The sequence below is a fragment of the Lotus japonicus genome, chromosome 1 (assembly GCF_012489685.1).
Source record: "Lotus japonicus ecotype B-129 chromosome 1, LjGifu_v1.2".
In the NCBI taxonomy this organism is placed as follows: Eukaryota; Viridiplantae; Streptophyta; class Magnoliopsida; order Fabales; family Fabaceae; genus Lotus; species Lotus japonicus.
The window spans coordinates 94,702,166-94,724,741 of NC_080041.1; the positions used below are offsets into that span (position 1 = coordinate 94,702,166).

At 36.8% G+C, this 22,576-nt stretch overlaps 4 protein-coding genes across 5 annotated transcripts; 3 read left to right on the top strand and 1 right to left on the bottom strand.

Annotated features, from left to right (window-relative positions):
• Window positions 1-2,553: 2,553 nt before the first annotated feature.
• Window positions 2,554-3,697, top strand: LOC130712877 (uncharacterized). Its single transcript, XM_057562695.1, has 2 exons — window positions 2,554-2,733; window positions 3,479-3,697. The coding sequence occupies exons 1-2, from the start codon at window positions 2,554-2,556 to the stop codon at window positions 3,695-3,697; spliced, it is 399 nt and encodes a 132-aa protein (XP_057418678.1).
• A 794-nt stretch (window positions 3,698-4,491) lies between these two features.
• LOC130728006 (patellin-6-like) lies at window positions 4,492-7,040 on the top strand. Its single transcript, XM_057579324.1, has 4 exons — window positions 4,492-5,433; window positions 5,601-5,725; window positions 6,074-6,215; window positions 6,592-7,040. The coding sequence occupies exons 1-4, from the start codon at window positions 4,684-4,686 to the stop codon at window positions 6,856-6,858; spliced, it is 1,284 nt and encodes a 427-aa protein (XP_057435307.1). The 5' UTR covers window positions 4,492-4,683; the 3' UTR covers window positions 6,859-7,040.
• Window positions 7,041-8,904: 1,864 nt separating this feature from the next.
• LOC130732258 (uncharacterized) lies at window positions 8,905-10,558 on the bottom strand. The gene has a single exon (XM_057584347.1). The coding sequence runs from the start codon at window positions 10,360-10,362 to the stop codon at window positions 9,058-9,060; it is 1,305 nt and encodes a 434-aa protein (XP_057440330.1). The 5' UTR covers window positions 10,363-10,558; the 3' UTR covers window positions 8,905-9,057.
• A 7,731-nt stretch (window positions 10,559-18,289) lies between these two features.
• On the top strand, window positions 18,290-22,330 carry LOC130732259 (aldose reductase). 2 transcript variants are annotated; one of them, XM_057584348.1, is made up of 8 exons: window positions 18,290-18,460; window positions 19,254-19,304; window positions 19,393-19,466; window positions 19,759-19,846; window positions 19,950-20,156; window positions 20,657-20,728; window positions 20,823-21,065; window positions 22,063-22,330. In XM_057584348.1, the coding sequence occupies exons 1-8, from the start codon at window positions 18,320-18,322 to the stop codon at window positions 22,150-22,152; spliced, it is 966 nt and encodes a 321-aa protein (XP_057440331.1). In that variant the 5' UTR covers window positions 18,290-18,319; the 3' UTR covers window positions 22,153-22,330. The 2 variants fall into 2 exon arrangements, with proteins under 2 accessions (XP_057440331.1, XP_057440332.1); XM_057584349.1 differs by lacking the exon at window positions 19,254-19,304.
• The last annotated feature ends 246 nt before the right edge of the window (window positions 22,331-22,576 follow it).

Consider the following 22,576-nt stretch of genomic DNA (forward strand, 5'->3'; position numbering starts at 1 on the left):
TTTAAAATTTAGTCTATGAAGTAAAACTATAACTTTTTCCTTAGTGTAACTTAGCAAAGCTACTTAAAAAAAAAAAAAAAAACTTAGCAAAGGGAAACATGTGCAGAAAAAAATGGTTAAAGGGGTGAAAGCAGAAATGTTCATTCACCCAATAATGGGCATAAAAGGTAGTTCAAAAATAAAAAATAAGCATACAATGAATGTCAAGCTCAAACAGGAAACTTGTAAGTTGTAACTAATTAACTATGATGAATAAAGTATTTTAAGTTTTTTTTTCTTTCCTAATACAAGCATTCTCCAAGAAAAGTAATTAATGTTCAAGAAAGAAATATTCACATCCTCTTGGAACAAAGGTTTTTTCGACAAGCTTGGACACGAGACATTACTTAAGAAGAATAAAAGTATATTTGTGTAGGTATTGAGAAAATGTGAAAGTTCTTTTTCATAATAGGACAAATTTGGTGCTTTAGAAAAATGTGCATGGAAAAGTGTGCTAACCACTTTGAACTCACTTTCAAAACTTAACCAAAAACACTCTAACCATTTATAACTTGAACCACCAGTAAGTATTTTAGTTTTTAAGTTTTAACTAAGATTTAATAATTTCTTTATTTTCTCATATGGAAATAAGATAGTTACTTTAGAGTTTAGAATTTAGAGAGTAGACCCTCAAGTTTATCATTAAAGGATATATAGTTTGTTAAGGTCATCCCTAGAAAAAGGAAATATCATCAAAATTCTTATTTTTGAGTTAAGTTACGCCTATTAGATTTTAATATGGTTCACTCTACTTTTGAGGTAAAAATACGCAATTATTTTTTACACTTCAATAAATCTTCACAAAAAATGTGTAGGAAAACTTGTATTTTTCTTTGATTTGGATCCCGAGTTTTTCAACTTTATTTAATTTCCTCTAGCATGTACCAAAGGCACAGTCACAGGCGTTGGACCACTCTATCTTCTCAACTCCCTTCACAGGAAACTGTTGAGAGATTCGCTGGCTCTGCAATAATTACTTTGTTTCTTGCTTTCAAGCCTGCAATTTTCCATTCACATTTGGCAAGGCCAAGACTAGCTCAGTTTCCCACTTTAGCACTAAAGAGTGTGGCTCATGAACTAAATTTGGTAAGCCTATAAAAAAAGACAGTTAATGCATGATAATTGATCAGCACAGCTTGACAAAAGAAACATTGCATATGGTTGTTGCTTAATGTGTGACCACTCTTAGAGGTGTAACAGTTTCACATGCACTAATTTGAAACTTGACAATTCACGCTACAAAGCCATGGCCCAATCACTATCAAATTTCAATGTTCAGAGTGAAAGCATCAATCCTTGATAGAGAAATTCATTTGAAAGTGATGTATCCTCTATCAACTTCTTCTTGCTGTATCCATTGATGTAGCCATGGGGACAAAATTGTTCCCGCAAACATACGACAACCATAGGTTTTGGGTGGACAGGCAAAGTTTTTATAAACTTGGGATCGGATATGGCATGAATCGAACACGCAATTTTTTAAGCGGAAATATTCGGTTCTTACTAATACCAACACGGGTTTGGATCCTCTCATGTGTAAAAAGATTTGAGAGTGTCAAGTTTCATCATCTCACCATTAATTTTATTTTATTTTATTTTTCATTTATTATCTACACAAAAGTTAATGGTGAGATGGTAAAACTTGACACTCTCAAATTTTTTTACACTTGAGAGGATCCCGGCTCTACCAACACATATGTTGTCATTTTGGGATATATGATCCTATGGCATTGTCATGTACTTTACTAGATATAATTTTGTTGATTTTAGTACAAATTTGTTCACATGAAAAATGGGAGAGAGAAAGAACAGTGATCAGTTCCCAATCCAAGAGGGTAAAATACTAAAATCCATGGATTCCCTCATCCTCATCAGTCATCATTATGTGTGTTGGAAATATATATTGCGGTTGCAAATTCTTGACTCATCATGTGATGCCGCGGCAATATTGTTCACAGCCGTATCACGCTGAAAAATATTTGAAAATAGTCAGCAAGATATTCCCAATAACCCCTAACCCCACCGTAGTACAGCAAGCGCGACAAGCACATGATACTAAGAAATACTAACAACACTCTATTTGATATTTTTTTCCTAAAATTCTTTGTTTATTGATTAAAACTCAAGTAGATCCACTAAATTATATAAACATCATTCTTAATTTGGTGGGGCAACATAAATTTTAAAAAAATGTTGCTAGCACTCTTCTATAGGGTCACGTCACACGATAATGTGCTAAAAGTAGTAGGGCTGATAAAAATGGTTAGGGAAGGTGAGCTAGGACATGTAACAAGTTATTTTTTACGAATTGGGTTGAGGGTATGTAGCCCATCAATTCGTTCTGTTTTGATCCGCCAAACGACGGGTTGAAAGCTAGATGGAGTAGGTTGGCTTGCAGGGCCAAACATCTTATTTTAATAAAATAAAATAAAACTTTGACACTGACACGATGGTAGAGGAGTCAGGTAATAGAGGTCGTGGTGGTCAGTATTACCTACTAGTGGCAGTGGTTATATGGTGGAGAGGATAGCAGTGGTGGTGGTAGTGGTGGAGGGCGGTAGCGATGGTGGCGATGACAATGGTTGTCATGGTGGTGACAACACCAGTGACGACAACGATAGTGGCGGTTGTGGACGTATTGGCGAGGGTGGTGATGGAGCTGGTGGTGGTAGTGGAGGTGGGTGCTATCCTATGGTGATGGTGGTTGTGGTGTGACAATGTCCATGGTGGAAGTGGAGGGGAGTGGTGATAGTGATTGTAGGCAGAAAAATGTCGATTACAAACAGTCAAAAGTAATTGGTAACCACAGAGAACTATCAGCAATGTGAAATTACCGATGACTAAAATTAAATTACATCACATGGAACAAATTTAACTAACCTCAAAGACATGAGAACTTTCTAAATATGTTTTCTCAAAATAAGTACTACAGAAAAGAGAACAAAAATAAAATAAATAAAAAAACTTTAAAAGAAAAAAATTAAAGAAGGGAAGAAAAGAAAGAATAAAGAAAGTAAATGTGGTTTGTTGAAAGGGACATCAACTCTCCATATATAGGTTATCAACGATGTACATTATCGGTAATACTGTCGGTAACTTAGGCTAAATATTTACCAATTTTAGTTGTTGGTGTATAGGCAGTACAATGAATGCTTTTGTTGCCTGATTTACCAACTGAAATATCCTTCCTTCGTAAATGGTCGAAGAAATTACCGTCGGAATTAGCAATCAGCCATATTTTCCCGCCACCCATTCTTCGCAACCAAGCTTTCCCACAAAATTACCGGCAACTTTTGTTGTCAAGTTGTCGGTAATTGTTTTTATTTTTTCCAGTATAAAAAAAACCACTTCCTACGTACAATTACTTGGCTGTGGATAAAAAACTGTCGGTAATTGTCAGTTTTCTTGTACTAAGAGGTGGTGATGGTGTTGGTGGAAGGTGGAGGCAGTAGTGACATTGATAATGACAATAGAGGGTGGTGCTAGCTGTGGTAGTGGAGGGTGGCAGTGGAGGGTTTTTGTGGTGGTCGAAGGTGGTGATGGTGGTGGAAGAGGAAGTGAGTTAATGGCAGTTGTGAAAGTTGATGGTAGTGACGACGGTAGTGGTGACAGGGGTGGCAACTATGATGTTGGTGGTCGTAGGAGGAGGTCGTGGTGATGGTAGAGGTGATGATAATGACGATGACAGTGGCAATGGAGGTGTTGGAGGTAAAGGTTGTTTTGGCGACAATGACAATGGTGGATGGTGGTGGTGCCGACAGTGGAGGTTGGTGGTGGTTGCGGTGGAGGTGGAAGTGGTGGTGGTGGCGACGCCAGTAGTGAAGGTAGTGGCGATGATGGAGGTGATGAAAAAGAGATCGCATAAGTAAGAGTACGACATTGTGGTCTCCACAAGAAAATAAATTACTTTATCTAATGAAAGCTCCTCTTGATTCTTTTTTTCTAAAAGGCTCTTTATTATATTATTCTTCTATAAAAATAATTTACTTATTTTAAACAAAATTACCGACAATTACTTATTCTTCACGGCTGACTGTTTAGCTTGGGAAGCCTGTCTCCTTGGATTCTCAGTTCAAGTCTGGAAGCTACCACCCTCATTTGCTTATGCTTCTTTGTTCCTAGATTCAGCTAGTTAGTTCTTGTTTTTCTGTTACTTTTCCTCCTGTAACAAAAAAAAATTATAAATTATGTTTGGCTTAGCTTACCTTTTTAAGGAAAAGAGAAGGAAAAAATATAGACTCGTACGTGAATGTGTCCAAATATGCAAAAATCAATTTGTGTTTTGATCGGTCATTTTTTACATTAAAAATAATAAATAATACTGTGAATTCAAATTTGTATAAATTTACAAATGATTTTTTATAATTATTAGAATTAACAAACCATTTTTTACTATTTGAAAACATATTTTAAGAAGACCTGTAAGTTAGTTTCTTGTGTCCTTGTCTTTTCCCCTTCTTCTACTTCTTTTGTCTGTTCCTTTCCCCACTCTTACACACGCTACACTCAGAGCTAGTCCAAAATAAAGCTCTGTGGTTTCACAGAGAAACAACAACCCCATCTTCAAATCAACCTGCATTTTCCATTTTCAAGCAGAGATTCCATCTGGGTCTCCCTCAAATCCCCCACTTATCATCATCATCAATGGACACCTCAACATCTCCCTCACCCTCACCTTCTTCCAAGTCCATTCTCAACATCACCACACCCTTCCAAAACCTTCCAGATGCTTCCCCAAGGCCACACAAGAAAAGCATATTCACCACATTAATGGAAGCCACCACCACTTCCTTCAAAGAAGACACCTACTTGGTGTCCCACCTCAGAAATTCAGAGAAAAAGGCACTGCAAGAGTTCAAAGACAAGCTTTTGGCTTCTGGGGAGGTCAACAATGCTTCAATGTGGGGTGTTACTCTGCTTAATGGTGATGATAGAGCTGATGTGTTGCTCTTGAAGTTCCTTAGAGCCAGGGACTTCAGGGTTTGTGATGCTCTCAACATGCTCCTCAAGTGCTTGGCTTGGAGGAAAGAGTTTGGTGCTGACAACATTGTAGATGAGGAATTGGGGTTCAAAGAGCTTGAAGGGGTTGTAGCTTGTACTCAAGGGTATGATAGAGAGGGGCACCCTGTGTGCTACAATGATTATGGGGTGTTCAAAGACAAGGAAATGTATGAGAAGTTTTTTGGGGATGAAGAGAAGCTGAAGAAATTTTTGAGGTGGAGGGTTCAAGTTCTTGAAAGAGGAATCAAGCTTCTCCATTTCAAGCCTGGCGGGGTCAATTCTTTGATTCAGGTTACTGATCTTAAGGATATGCCCAAGAGAGAGCTCAGGGTTGCTTCTAATCAGATTCTCTCTCTGTTCCAAGACAACTATCCAGAAATGGTTGCAAGGAAGGTACTATAGAAACACCATTTTCTCTGTTTTTGCTGTTTTTATTTGGAAAAGGAAGACATGGTTCTTTGTTATTTTGGGCTTGTTTGTTTGTTATCAATGCCATATCATCTACATCTTTGGTATAATAGGACTTTCACTGTTCTGTTATCTCATTTTCTTGCTTTCAGATTTTCATCAATGTGCCATGGTACTTCAGCATGTTGTATTCAATGTTCAGCCCATTTCTGACCCAAAGAACCAAGAGCAAGTTTGTGATATCTAAGGAAGGAAATGCTGCTGAGACACTCTACAAGTAAAGTCAAATGAACCATTACATTAGTTTTGATGTTTACTTGTGCACAAATAAATTATTGTAGAAAAGTTTGATTTGTGTTCTTCCTGCTAATTTTATCTATACAAAGATTTCAAAATTGCCCTGAAATTGCTATCTATACAAAGATTTGTGTAAAATTTCAATTTTTTTATCTATACAAAGATTTGTCTAAAATTTTATTCTTGCTTTATTTGAAATTGAAGTTATCTTTCCTTCATTATCACATTGTTGCTACATTGCACCTTTATCAACCAAAATGTCTTTTTAACCCCAAAACTTTTCTTTTCTGTCTGTATTATTGAGGTGGGGTTGTTGTCTTTGGTTCAGATTTGTAAGGCCTGAGGAAATTCCTGTAAGGTATGGAGGACTGTGTAGACCCAGCGATTTGCAGAATGGTCCCCCAAAACCAGCTTCTGAGTTCACAGTTAAAGGAGGAGAGAAAGTGAACATACAAATTGAAGGAATTGAGGTAACAACTTAGTGCTTGTTTGGATTATCCTTTGATCTTGGTAAAATTGAGCATATAGAAGTGAAATTAATGAGAAGTGATTTATGTTTGGATACATTTGTAAAAAAGTGATTTTGTTAGGTAAAATTGTGTTGCAAAATTCACAATTGATTATGTATTCATTGCAGGCTTCTACCTGATTTTATGTCTGAAATATATTTTCTAAAATAAACATCAATTTTTTTTATCCATAATTGATTTTACCCTCCTATCTGATTTTAGGTCTGAAATAAATTCTCTAAAGTGAACTTCAATATTTTTATCAAGAATTGATTTTACCCTACCAGAATTGATTCATGTATTTGTTTTTGGTATTTACTTGCTTTTGGATGATTAGTATGGTGCAACTATCACATGGGACATTGTGGTTGGAGGCTGGGACTTGGAATACAGTGCTGAGTTTGTCCCAAATGCAGAAGGTAGCTACACCATAGCAGTTGAGAAGGCAAGGAAGATTGAGGCCTCAGAAGAAGCAATCCATAACTCATTCACATTAAAAGAAGCAGGAAAAATGGTGCTCTCAGTAGATAACTCTGCTTCCAGGAAGAAGAAAGTTGCTGCTTATCGCTACATTGTCCGCAAATATAGCACACAGTCTGTATAATGTTTTGCTTGCAATGTTGTTTCTAACTTTTCACTGTCACATTGAGCTTAAACGTAAAAAGTAGAATTTGTCTCGTTATCCAAACATGCCATTTGGGTTTGGAATAGAGGGAGAGAGAGTGGTACTTAGAGCAACTCCAACCCACAATTTCTTATTTGGTTTCTTAACACACTATTCGGCACTATTTTGCACTATTTTTGTGGGCCCGCATTGACACATCAGACTTAAGAAACCACTAAGGAACTGAAGCAAATTTTGCTCCAACCCATGGTTTCTTAAATTACTATTTGAAGGGTCTCACCCGTGTCCCACCATAAATATTAATTAATATTTATAGGAATTTAATTTAAAATTAATTTTACTTATTATTTAAAACAATTAAATTTAAATATCAGCATATTAACTTAAAAATAAAATAACAATAAAAAACTTATAAAAAAAAAAGAAAAACCGGTCAATTCATGCCCAAACGGGCAGAAAATCGGTTCTAGCCGGTCTGAACCGGTCAATAACGGTGTGATGACCGGCTTAGCCGGTCACCCACTATATATTCTATCTTTTCCTCTCTCACTCTCCATTCATCCCCAAACCCTAGCCGTTCTCTTCTTCTTCCTCTGTTCTTCTGCCATCTTTCTTCCCTTCCTCTCTCCCTCACCTTCTCCTGACTTCTGGGTTCACTTCTTCTCTGTATCCACTCCTCTTCTTCTGCCACAAACCCACCCCCAACCGGCCACCACCACCACCAAACAGCCACAACCCGCTGCCACCGCCACTTAACAGCCCCAATCCGCCCCAAACCAGCCACCACCGCCACCAAATAGCCACAATCCGCCCCCACAACCCTTGTTTCCATCAAATCTGCCACAAAGGAGCTTCCTTTTCCATCAAATCCGCCATCCCTGTCACTTCCCTTCATCAACTTAAGCAGATCGGGGCAAAGGTGGTTCCTTTTCCACTTGATCGGAGGAAAGGAAGTCCATTTTCACACATGCACTGCAAGATTGGATTGGAGCTTCCATGGTTTTTTTTTCTCTGTAAAAATTGACTTTTGTGTTCTCTGTAATATTCAAAAAATTAATGATAATTTTTTTTTCAATTTCATGTCTTCCTACTATGTTCTGCATTTTTGTGTTGGATTCAATTTCATCTTCTACCCTTTATCTTCATTATGTTGTTTTCCCACTGAAATCAGTTGGGTTTCGGTGAGAGAAAATATCATTTTTTAACTTAAGAAACCAAAAAGCAGAGTTCCTTGTGCAAGGAACTCTGCACTGTTGCTAAGAACTCAAAATTGCCAACTAGGCATGCTCCAACGCTGCCAGAAAATAAGGACAATTTCTTAGCAACTCCAGCTGGGTTAAGAAACCAGCGTTGGAGTTGCTCTTAGTACTTGGTACTTGTTCACATTGCAAAGAAGAGAAAAGCAATTAGCTTTGCTTGTATCATATTTACTGTTTGGTCGTGTCTGTGATGACTTTTGTCAGAGGGTGTTGTGTTTTAGCATGTGTAGGAAAGTACTTGAGTTTTGTTCACAGAAGGGACGTGAATTGAGTGAGGATAGAGGTTGGCATAGGGGTTTAGTAATTAGTTACCTGCTCTGGATGGATTTGATTGATATGATGTATCATGTATGGACCATGCAGAGGTCATAGTCCCAATGGCCATGATAGTCCAATGACAGATAATTAATATATTTTCAGCTTTTATTAGAGCAACTTCAACCCACAATTTCTTATCTGGTTTCTTAATACACTATTCAGCACTATTTCTGTAGGCCCTGTCTGCCACATCAGACTTAAAAAACTCCTAAGAAACTGAAGCAGATTTTGCTCCAACCCATGGTTTCTTAAATTACTATTTGAAGGGTCCCACCCGTGTCCCACCATACAACATAAATTAATAATATTTATTTTCACTCAATTTAGATTTAAAATTTAATACTAAATCAATACTTCAACTTAAAAATAATTTAATTAAAATTAATACGAATTTAATTTAAATTTAATTTTACTTAATATTTAAAACAATTAAATTTAAATATCGGCATGTTAACTTGAAACAAAAATAAAAAAGTACATTGTGTTATTTCTAGCAAAAACAATTTTATTGAATGATAGAAATAAAGACGAAAGAAAATACATGACAATGAAAAATAAGCAACAATACATTTGAAATGAAATACATAATAACACTTGAAGGTTAATTTTCATTATTCTCGTTTTCGGGAAGCTGCCAAATATGCTCCACCAAGTCTGCTTGAAGCTGGTGATGAATTGACCTATCAATTTGATGTGCTCTTCTTTCCAAGATATTTCTAAAAGCGGGAATAATACCACTTACTACTTCAGCATCCAATATGTCATTATTGACCTGATCATAAACAAAATTACCTCGGTACGTGTTGCGCTCATCTTCAACAATCATGTTGTGCAATATGATGCAAGCATACATTATTGACTTCATCTCATTCGGATGCCAAAAGCGTGATGGACCACGAACTATTGCAAACCGAGATTGGAGAACGCCGAATGCACGTTCAACGTCCTTTCTTGCTCCTTCTTGTCTTTTCGCAAATTTTTGCCTTTTTTCTCCTTGCGGCATTGGGATGGTCTTCACAAATGTAGCCCACGGGGGATATATACCGTCTGCTAGATAGTATCCCATGCTATACATTGTTCCATTCACGCTAAAGTTCACCATGGGCGCATTTCCACTCAAAACCTCATTGAAAACCGGAGATTGATTTAGCACATTAATGTCATTGTTAGAACTTACAATGCCAAAAAATGCATGCCAAATCCACAAGTCTTGTGATGTCACTGCTTCAAGCATGATTGTGGGCTTTCCATGATCACCTCGGGTGAATTGACCTTTCCACGCAACTGGACAATTCTTCCATTCCCAATGCATACAATCAATAGAACCCAACATAACTGGAAATCCACGAGACTCGCCCCATTGAAGTAAGCGGGTAATGTCTTCCTGGTTCGGGCGCCTCAAGTATGTTTCACCAAATACTGCACACACACCTTCCACAAAATTCTTTAAGCACTCAATTGCAGTACTTTCACCAATTCGAACGTACTCGTCAACACTGTCAGCAGGTGATCCGTACGCCAACATACGAATAGCGGCGGTGCACTTTTGTAATGGTGACAGGCCTTGTCTTCCAACTGCATCGACAGACATTAAAAAGTACGGGTCATGAGACCCAAGGGCCCCTACAATTCTGAGGAACACATGCTTTCGCATTCGAAACCTTCGTCGGAAAAGCTCTTCCGTGTACACAGGATTTTCGGAGAAGTAGTCATTCCACAACCGCTCGTTCCCAGCTTCACGATCTCTCTCTATCACCTTTCTTGTTCGCTTGGGCCTAACGGTGTTGGCACGTCGTTGATAAAACTCCATCTCCTCCTGCATCATATCTTCTATAGTCGTGTCATTGATAAGTTCGTCAATGACAACGTCGTAAATGTCCAAGTCGGCCATATTGTTTGGATCCATTCTATGACACAATGAGAAACTATCAGTGTAATTGGATAGGAGGAAGACAATATGAGAGGACAAAACAACTCTTGAATGTTGAGATGAATGAAATATGACATGTATAAATAAGAGAAACAACAACGGCTATATTCTCCAACGGCTATATTCCCCAACGGCTATATTCTACAACGGCTATATTCCCCAACGGCTATATTCCCCAATGGCTATATTCTCCAACGGCTATATTCCCCCAACGGCTATATTTCCCAACGGCTATATTATCGAACGACTATATTCCCCAACGACTATATAGAACACATAAGTAGAAACGCAGTACACATTAAGAAAAATTCGAATACTGAAATTACAACATTAATGCAGAATACATAAGTAGAAATGCTAAAATTACAACACTAATGCAGAATCAATAAGTAGAAATGCTAAAATCACAACATTGGCACACGCTAAGAAAGACAACAACAAGAATTAAGACATTCCTAGTTCTTTCATGGCGAATTCAACTATGCGCTGATGCGTTGCTAACTGCACCTCGTTCATTTCAGATGTGTCCTCCAAAAGGATATCTTTGTATTCCTTCAAAAACCGCGCCTTTTGAAGTTTGTTTTTTTCCTTTTTCACCTCCAGTTCTTCAGTCTTGAGCTTCTCAAAACTCGCAAGGAATCCCAGTTTAGCTTTCCCGATGGCTATCATCTCAGAGTTAGGAACATAATCGAGATCACTTGAAGCTGTGTCTCCTACTTTGGCCTTCCTTTTCTGGTTCTTTTTTCCCAACGGGCGGGTTGCTGGTTGTGTGGCCTCATATTCGTCGCCCTCAATTGATGCACTCCGGTCAGACGATGTTGCATACACCCCATCTCCTGACTTCTTCTGCCTCGTTGAACTGGTTGTCATAAATGTTCCCTTCCACTTTGGTTCATCCTTCACCAACCGCCATTCATTCTCATGTTTGAAATCTTTACCCGTATCTACATGATATAATTGATGCGCCGTAGCCATGATGTCCTTATCTGAGTGTCCACTTTTCCAATGATTGACGGCTTTAGTGTGGCAACCGACAAATTTTTGAAGATCAGCATTCAATTTATTAAAATGAGATTTCAGGGATAACCATGTCCTCGAAGGAGAGGCATCGTCGCGGTACTCCTCATATTGGGCTCGAATCTTATTCCAGAACAAATCTGACTTTTGCTCATTTCCCACGACCCGATCGGTAGAAACGTTGAGCCATGACTGAAGAAGAAGTATATTATCTTTACCACTCCATTTGGTGCGTTTCTTTCCGGATTCTTCAAGATCAATATCATCTAGACCCCGTTGAGTAGAAAATTCAGGCTCCTCGGGCATAGCCTCACATTGTGTACTTGAGACTTTTGAACTACTGCTGCTACCAGTAGGAGGTGCTTGGTATTGTGGTGGATACATGCAATATTGTGGATTGTTTGGATAAGACATTTGTGGTGGATATGGTCCCATTTGACCCTGAGGTTGGTTTTGATGGTAGAACGATTGTGGAAACATTTGATACGAAGGATTTTGAACATTACCACCGGTGTGAGGAGGTTGGTTTTGAGGGTGACACATCTGCGGATGTTGGCTTTGTGGTTGATACATTTGCGGATGTGGGTTTTGTTGTTGGAACATCGGCATAGGTTGGCTTTGCGGGTGAATCATCTGCGAATGTTGGTTTTGTTGTTGGAACACCATCATAGGTTGGCTTTGCGGGTGAATCATCTGCGGAGGTTGGTTTTGTGCCGGAAACATAGGCGAAGGTTGCAAACCTTCACTTGTAGGAGGTGTTTCATTGTCGAGCAGTGGATAATATTGCTCATAAGGATTAGACATTTTGAGAAATTTGAGAATTTTTGGACAAGAGAGAAATTGTGGGAGTAAATGTTGGTGTTTCAAATGGTCTACTGCACTATATATAAGGTAAAGAAGCTGAGAATTGAAAAAACGGTCGGTAAAGAAGCTGAGAATTGAAAAAACGGTCAAAAAACCAGTCAAACCGGTCAATTTAAAAAAATTCAAAAAAAAAAGCCCAAACGGGCAGAAAACCGGCTCCAGCCGGTGGGATGACCGGCTCAGCCGGTCACCCACTATATAATCTATTTTTCCTCACTCACTCTCCATTCTAACCCTAGCCGCTCCTCTCTTCTCTCACGCAGCTTCTTCTTCCTCTCTTCTCTCACGCAGCTTCTTCTTCAACCTCTCTCACTCACCTTCTTCCTCAAAGCTCTCACTCACCTTCCTCTTTTCCCCTTCCTTTTTCCCCCTTCCTCTTTCCCTGACCTGCAGCGTCTCCTTTTCCCCTTCCTCTCACCCTAAACCCTGCAGATCCTTCCTCTCTGCCTCACTTCTCCTTTTCTCCTTCCTCTCGACGCCTCCTCTTCTCCTCCCTCTCTCCCTCACTTCTTCTCCCTCGATCTCTCTGGTCCACTCCTCCAAAGCCCCAACCGATCACCAAACATCAACCGCCGCCACCAAACAACCACATGGAGTCACCATCGGCCACCAAACAACCACCACCGCCACCATACAGCCTCAATCCGACCCCCACAACCCCTGTTTGCAAGCTTCAAAGCCTTGAAGCTTGCAAAAATCCTTCCTTTTCACACATGCAAGGGCCATTACTCAGATCAGAGCTTCCAGAACTCACCAGAGAAGATTTTTTTTTTTTAGGGTTTGTAAATATCAATTTATGTGTTTTAAGTTTCAATTTCTTCCTGTAAAGTTTCAATTCATTCAATAAAATTGCAATTTTCGTCCTCTGATTATGTCTCTGTTTAATTTACATTGTTCAATTTCATCCTTTCTGTTATGTTTGCCTCTGAAATCTGTTGGGGAAGTGAGAGAAAATAATAATTTTTAATGCTAAGAAACCAAAAAGCATAGTTGCTTGCAGAAGCAACCATGCACTGTAGCTAAGAAACTGAACCTGTCAACTGAGCAAGCTCCAATGCTGAAAAATATAAGAAACCGTATCTTAGCAACTCCAGCTGGGTTAAGAAACCAGCGTTGGAGTTGCTCTTAAATTTCTAATTCTTTAGGATCATGTTACGCCAAAACTTTGCTTTTCCTTTTTCTTTGACATTTAATTTGTAATTCTTCTTAAAAAGAGATAAATATAAATTTGATTTAGCTATCAAATTGGAACTTGTATTTGCAAGCTGTTCAATATTTGTCCCTCATCAAAAAAAACTTTGATTAATTTAAGAAAATGTTGGGATTAGTCATTGTTGGAACGTGCCATTTTAGGGTAATTTTTAATTAAATTTTAACTTTCACAAATATAATTAATAAGTTAACCTGAATCCTTCTTCCCCCATTTTCCATCTTTGTCTTCTAAAAGCGTATGAAAGGTGCAGAGAGAAGCGTAGTGATTGTGTTGTCATTGGCGTGGCAAAAGGCGTAAGAAGGTGCAGATGCTTTAATACCGCTCGCACCGGTGTAGTTCCGAATGCGGCAACTTCTGGCGCGATGGTGGTGCGATGATGCTGCTAAGCCCTTTGTCAGAGAACGAGTCGCAATGAGGGTTTTTGATGGAATCACTTGATTCCGAACATGGGGTTACGTTGGTTTGGAGGAAAGATATGGTGGCTTTATGGTGGTTTCGTACAGGTGATCTTGATGAGGAAGGAAGATAAAATGTACAAGGTCGATGAATTGAGAGAGATGACAAGGAAACGACGAGGGAAACACGATAAGGGAGGAAGAAAAATGTATCGTCTCGACAAGGGAGATGTTTTGTTAAACATGTTTAACCGTAAGATAAGATGAGAGGGACATAGTAAGGTAATGTGGGCAAAGATAATAATGTTGGAAATATGTAGATCATTAGATCTCATTAAAACTTATCAAGGGTTCAAATCCTGTCACATGACATGATCATGTGAGATAGACACATGCGATGATCCATATAATCTATATGTTGATACATACTTTTCAGTTGAGAAAATTGAGTTATAGATGTTATTTTTCAATATTAACCATATAGTTTTCATCTTCTATACATTTTAATAATTTTATCTCTACAAAAATTCTCTTTATTATACTCCACTCCCAACACAAATTCATTTTTCTAAATTTAATTTTATTAGACTTAATTTTATAAAATAAATTTTCTCAATTCTACTTCAAAGAGATGCTGAGTCGGCCAATGTTTGAAATTTCTAATTACTAATCAAAATTGCCTTGAGTATATTTGGTTTACTGATAAAAGGTACGAAAACAAGCATTTTCAAACTTTCTTACGCAGTAAATTAAACAAGATAACTTCTTTGACACTGTTTGGATTGGTGTCAGGTTCAATTGAAGGTAAACGACCTTCATTTCATGTTTCGTCTCTGGGAACGTGAGTCTTAACATTCCAAAGCAACATTAACAATCAGTTTGGTAGATGGTGATTTGCAAAGAAAGAGATATGGAGAGAGATTGATGCGAGCCCCACTACATTTTTCTCCTCACTCCAAATTACATAAGATATATAGCATGGGTAGTGTTCAACAATTTTGTTCCCTTTTTTTGTCCTTATCCCAAGTGTACAAATTGTTGGAACATTGGAACTTTTTGGACAGAAATGTCTTTTTATAAAAAATATTTTTTTTTTATATTATCTATCTCATGCATTCTTTGTTTTCTTTAACTCTTCTTTTTTTATCATCCCGAATAACATATAAGTCTACTATATTTTTTATTTATTTTTCTCTACTCATCTTCTCTTTTCTTTACTCTCTCTTCTCTTCTTCTCTAGAAACAAAGGTGTCCTCTTCTATTTTTTTTTAATTTCCTCTTTCTTTGCATCGATCCAAACCAAGTCTCGAAGTCCTGGCAAAGTGAAAATGTGGTGTTAGATTTCTAAAGAATAGGTGTCTGAGCCCTGTGCGACTTTACCAAGTGGGAAATCATCAGCAGAACAATGAATGCAATTGAATGTTCACCGGATATTTTTCCTGAGCAGCCAGCCGCAAAAAGCTCCGTGTTTCAAGGGTTATGATGTTGAATTTTCTGTCTCATAGAAGAAAAATGGTGCAAATCACTGCCACAGCTTAAATAGATTTCAATGCTGAGCCTGAATAGTTTCCAAATCAGGAAGCAGTATCTATAGTTCCATAATTCAGATCTGTATCATTTAGGGGGGCCAGCGTGCCCACTTGAGTATGCATTGTTCTTGACGTATTGACCCTAGAAAACATGAAATAACTTTGAAAGGAAACCTAGAGTCTAATAAATCAGGCCTAGATGGAAAATTAATCAACTCCCCAATCTACACCATCAGATAATGGTTACTAGTTTCTACTCTTAGTGGGGGTGCTCACATGGTTCGGTTTTAGGTAAAAAAAAATTAACCGAACCAATTAATCTGGTTAGTTCGATTTAGTTCATCCGTTCCAAACATTTGCATGGTAGGAAAAATGCGGCAAGGAACTTGAGAAAATTTTGAAATTTCAATGACAGTGATCTGACGATGAGAAAAGCTATGAATAATTATATATATTTTCTCACCTAAAAAATGAGGTGTGGGGAGGTGGAGGAAGAGAAAGATAGGAAGAAATGAGAGAAAATAAAGATGTGATATGTGATTTAATTAATAGAGAAAAGAGAAATAGATAGAAATAAAGGTGGAAAAGAAGTATAGAGGTGTGTATATATATCATAATTCGAAAAGCTAGAGATTACCCAGAACTAAAAGGGATGGAAACAACTAGTAACTGAGTAAGGTGAATCATGAAAATAAAGGGGATGTGACTGACTTACTAGGGGCAGCAAACAACAACAACGACGAGATACTTGCAGAGGAGGGTGGTGTCTCTGCGAATATGCGATGATGATGAACGGTGAGGAACGAAACGACGATGATGATGAACGAAACGGTGATGAACATAGATGAGATGAGGAATGATTGCTAGGGTTTGTGAGTGAGGCTGTGAGCACATAGCAAACGTGTGAGAAAGTGAAAAACAATGTATTTAGCTACTGGGGCGGCTAGGCCCCCCTAGAGAAATTATGTATGAGGCTCACGAGTCACTCACGTGTATGCCTATTTTTTATATTGATGATTACACATGTTCGGTTCAGTTCAACAGTTGTCAAATCTTCAAATCCTGAACCGAACCAATCATCATCGGTTTGTCATTGATTTTGTCGAGTCAATTCAAACCGATGAACACCCCCTAACTCTTAGGCTAAAATGTAAATTTGATTACTTAACATAAGTAGAAAACATATTTAAAAAGAGTATTATTTACCAACAATGTGTAGTCTAATGGTAAACAAGCTAAACTGTCGTAAGGATAAAAACACAAGTTTAAATCGCAAGAAAATCATTTATTGAAAGAGACAGTTACAATTTCTCGAACGGATATGAAAATCTGTGAAATACCACAAAAAAAGAGTATTGTTTAATGGATTTGACTCTTCTAAAATGAGTTAAACGATAAAGTAAGTTAGCACATTATTAATAATGATTACCTAATTTGAAAAGTCAACAATAATTCAATCAATAGTGTGGTGTCTTGTTTAACGACAAAAAGTGAGTGAGCTCAGTTTAAAGCAGTTGAATCCTTAGTGCATGACTCATTTGATAGAAAAAAAAGAGCACTTTTAATTTGGGATGATTTTGGGCTTGAAACCAGATCATAACTATCCATATAGAGTATAATCACATAATTTTATTGGAGTAAAATATGGGAAAGGAAACTGATTGTGTATTGTGTATCCCCACATAAAAAACTCCCCTTCCCCAACCCCGTATGTTGTGAAGGAAAATAGGAAACCATCTAAAGTCTAAACAGAAATGATGGGCTAGAAACACCTACTCTTATGTGTTGTTGCTACTTGCTACCGTGCTTTCATGACATAAAAATTGATTTTTTTTTCTTGATAAAATATGTTTTTCTCGGTTTAACCAGTTCTTGGCTTTCTCCGGTTCTCCCATCAACTGAACTGATCACCAGGACAGTCCAGGTTTAACCAACCGGTCCGGTCCTGTTTTTTACAACTATGGAAAAAAAATCACGCTATTTCAATAAACAGAGAAACAAATCCACCCCTTTTATTATAGGTCAAATCCGAAATGATTTATTTGAAAGGGACAAAAATATGTTTAACTCACTCCTAGTCTTACACAGGGGCGGATCCAGACCGTATATATCACTGTGGCTAAACATAAAAAAAATTATAGACTAAAATATATTGAAATTTTTTTTTCAAAAAAGAGAAATATTATAGATAAAACCATGAGAAAAAGTTTATCATGGAAATAGAAATAGTTTATAGTCCAAGGGTGATTAGATAACAACCACCCTCTGCCACAAAGTAATCTCCCCTGTATTGAGAGACATTTTTAAACAAAAAACATGGCAAACAAAATGTTACGTCCTTAGATTCACTATAATCAATCTAATCATACAAATCAAACAAATTTAATAATAAATTATGAACTATGTAATATATTAACACAGTCCAAAATTATATACAAGGTATCCACAAATAACAATAATTCATATTTACTTTTATTCTTGTCATCTTTATCTCTAACTTCATGACTATTACTATGTATTAAGAGTTACCACTAATAATATATAATTAAAAAAAACTGGTGTGGCTAACATGGATCCGTCCATGGTCTTACAACACAATTTCAACCCAAATTTTTCCACCGTCATGGCGTCACCGCATGGTATCTGAAGAGAAATGAATTATTTCCTTTCATAATAAAATTGAAGTGTGCAAACAAAATTCACAAAACGATTACAATGAAGAGAGAAAGGAGCTAGGCACACACACGTAGCCTTGAATGGTGATGAACGTGTCCCGCATGCAAATAGGTACCGAGCTCCTACATGTCCGCGTATCCAGAAAGAGTAATTGGTATTATAACATGCCACAAGAAACAAACACCATTGATCTTAATTAGGAAACAAAACAAAAAAAAAAGCATTGAGAGAGAGACAATATGGCACAAGCAGTTTTGCCACATGAACCCAAAACACAGTCGTATAAGCTGTTGAGTGGTCACACCATACCTGCTGTAGGATTGGGCACTTGGAAATCTGGTTCACAAGCTACCAATTCAGTATTCAGTGCCATTGTTGAGGTAGGAAGTTATAATGGTTGCATCTCCCTGATCGATCCAATTGCTTCACTTTTGAATTTCAATTTGAGCTTGTTTGTGATTTTAAAAAAAAATTGGATTCACTTTTGACCATGAAGAGTGAGATCATTCATTAGTAATTGCTTAATGAAGCTTTTTGGAGACTTTGGAAAGGGTATGTTTATGTTCACACCAAAAACACATCTACACCCTGAGATAGAAATGAGGAATGTAAAGATAGATAAATGAGTAATATGATACGCGATGCAATAAGATGAAATAGAAAGAGATGAAATAGAAAGAGGGATTAGATGAATCAAAACTCTTTCTGGAAATCTATTGGTGTTAATTAAATTGACAAAGGTTATTTATCCCATCTAAGTATTCTTTAAGTGTTATTTGTATGAGGTTACATTAAATTTCTTTTCTTTTTTGTCTTAATTTGTATATGTTTATTCCTTTATTGTTTTATTTGGTATGTTGCATTACAATGCTTAATTGGAGTTATTTAAATTGACAAAGCATATTTATTCACTAAGGTGTTATTGTGCTCTGAAATTTTGTGGATGATGATGCAAAGAGAAGAAGTAAAGGCATAGCTAAAAGAACCTACTAAAGAAGATTAAACAAGAAATTGAAGAAATATCTTTACAAATAAATAAGAATTATGAATTATCGCATTTTTCATATTCGTCCCAATTATTCTTTTTAAAATCTTTGTTATTTTACTAAAATGTACCTAAATCAATAGAGATTTTGTCAATCTTGTCTCACATGTTCTGACCTTTTGTTGCAGTCTGGTTACAGACACATTGATACTGCTTGGCAGTATGGAGTTCAAGAAGAAGTATGCTTGTGTTTCCCAAAAGTTTTTGTTGATTCAAGCCACCATTTCTACCATTCTTTACTTGTCCTAACTATCTATGCACCTATAGGTTGGACATGCCCTTCAGGCTGCAATGCAAGCAGGAGTGGAAAGGAAGGATCTCTTTATCACCTCCAAGATATGGTAATGTAATATAACCTATAGGACATATAGATGCTAGCTCTTTATTGCATGTTTAGACCAACTTTTAATTTCCCGGAATTAATTCTGAGCACCAGAAGCTCTCACAAAAACTTCTTCCTAGAATTGATTCTGAATGAATTCATTTTGGCTTCAGAATCAATTTTGGAAAGGTTTCCAAAAATGAACTTAGCCCATTATGTTAGATTCAATTGAATTCTGTTTTTCAACAGTTTATTGCAATTCTGATGATCTTGTGTCTATGTGGGTGGCTGTGGACTTTTATGCCTTCTAGGTGCACTGAGTTAACTCCTGAAAGGGTTAGACCTGCCCTCAACAATACCCTCCAAGAACTCCAACTTGACTACCTTGATCTTTACTTGGTAATAAACTTCTACATGCTTGAAATTGAAATCCATCTTTTTATACGACCTTTTTCATTCATGATGCATGTGATTTTAAGAGGCTCTAATATATAAAATGCAGATTCACTGGCCATTTCGGTTAAAAGATGGGGCCAGCAGACCTCCCAAAGAAGGAGAAGTACTAGAATTTGACATGGAAGGGGTGTGGAGAGAAATGGAGAAGCTTGTCAAGGAAAACCTTGTCAGAGACATTGGAATCTGCAATTTCACTCTTGCTAAACTTGACAAGCTACTTAACATTGCTCAAATAATGCCTTCTGTCTGCCAGGTGAAATCATACATCTACAAAGGTTTAATGTCTCGTAGCATGTTTGGAACCTCATAATAAGTTATGATAGATTAAAATCAATGTTAGATGACAATATAGATGTTTGAGAGTCATTCTAGAGAATTGATTTCAGTCTCAAAATCAATTTTTAGCTTTTACATTTAACATTATCAATTTCGAGATTTTATAACTGAATTTTACAATAAATCACTTTTCTCTTAAAGGTAACCAAAATAAGTCACATTACTCTCAACTCACGTTCACCCTAATCAATTTTACTAAAATCAAATATAGACAACACTGATCCAAACAGTCTTATTTTCCTTTAGGATGCATATCCCGAGAAATGATTAACTTTGAAATCAATTGTAAAATGATTCCCAAACATGCACTCAATACAAGTTACTTTACTATCTGTTATCCTGGAATGAACAATCCCAATGGTTTGATTATTTGGTAATGATATCCAACTTGTTTTTGTATTTCATATTTTGTAATAGATGGAGATGCATCCTGGGTGGAGAAATGATAAGATGCTACAGGCTTGCAAGAAGAATAACATCCATGTCACTGTAATTAACACACATCTTTTTATCGATTTTCTTCATTGTCTTTATCATCTTGTGATAAAGGGTCATGATTGTAATGCCAAAAATTTCTTTGCAGGCTTACTCACCACTGGGATCATCAGATGGTGGGAGAGATCTGATCCATGATCAAACGGTTGATAGGCTAGCCAAGAAGCTGAACAAGAACCCAGGGCAGGTGTTGGTGAAGTGGGCCATCCAGAGAGGGACAAGTGTCATCCCCAAATCAACCAACCCAAAAAGGATCAGAGAGAATGCTTGTGTTTTCAATTGGGATATTCCAGAGAGAGACTTCAAAGCCCTTAGCAACATACCAGATCAGGTAGGCACAATAACATTAATTAATTGTGTATTCAGAGTAATTAGGAAAATATTAGTCTTGTAGAAAAATAATAAACAGCCAATGTTAATTATACTTGGTCTTGTTATTGACTATTAGATATGAGTGGTCCTCATATCCTTAACTCTTGGGAATTTCTGGTAAAACTCTATTAAGGAAAATGTTGTAGACACCCAAAGTCACATGATATGATAAAACAGAAAGATAGAAAAATTGGGTGTATGTGAGGTGTCTCAAGTGTTTGAGTGCCTACATTTCATATTGATCAATTCAATCAACTTCAATTTTCTGGTTGTGACATTACTAAAGCTTGTAAGTGCTAATGCACATAGCTGATACCATTGTTTTTTTTTCTTTTTCTGAACAAATGTTCAAGATGGTGTGTATGTTAGGTGTTTGTAGTGAGTCTACAAATCATAACTGTTCTATCAACTTTAATTTTCTGGTTATGTGACATTTCCAGAGCTTGGAAGTTGTAATGCACATATATAGCTGATTCCATTGGCATTTTTCTAAATAAGTGTTCAAGATGGGATATATGTTAGTTGTCCGTATTATTTGTGTGCCTACAGATCATAATTGTTCTCTCAACTCTAATTTTTTGGTTATGTGACATGACTAAAGCTTGTAAGTTGTAATACACATAGTTGATTCCATTGTTTTTTTTTCCTAAGAAAATGTTAAAAGAGAGGTGGGAATTGTGCATGGTTGAAAATCATCTTGTAATTAATTCTAAAGTCAAAACTAGTTATGTGTAGAAAGTTATGAGAGTAATTTCTAGATGTCAGAATTGATATTGATTCTGAGGAAAGTGAAATTGGTCTAAACATGCTAGAATTTGAATTGTAAGGAAAATTGTCTTTATCTATGTTAAACCGTATCATGAGGCAATGATTAAACTCCTACATACTTGTTATGTTCTTTTGGGTCCTTGACCTGCATAACTGGATGAATGTTTCTTGGTTATTGATACATGCAGAGGAGAGTTCTGGATGGTGAAGAACTATTTGTGAACAAGAGCACAGGTCCATTCAGGAGTGTTGCAGAGATCTGGGACCATGAAGACTAGCCAACACTATCATCTAACAACTTTGTGTATCTCTTTTGGCACCCCTTAGCATTGAATTAATGTACTAGTTGTTCTTGAAAAGGGATCAGATTGTGTCACAATTAATTGTTATGCCTGTTCTGTGTGATCATCTTTTGGTAAAGAGAAATAAATATTACCTACATGCTCAGTCACTGTTTTTATTACATTCTTCTTTATTGCATGAACTTTACATGCATCTCATTAAAAATATGATAAGATTTACATGAAATTTACTTAACAGTAATAATATTGTGTTGTTAATTCTTAGTAGGGGTGGGAATAGATTGGGTTTGCTTCCCATCTTGTTCTTTGAATGAGATTTCCTAGACTTTATAGCGATTTATATACAATATATATATTTTGAAAGATAAAAGACGTATATTAATATAGAAAAAGGAAAGAG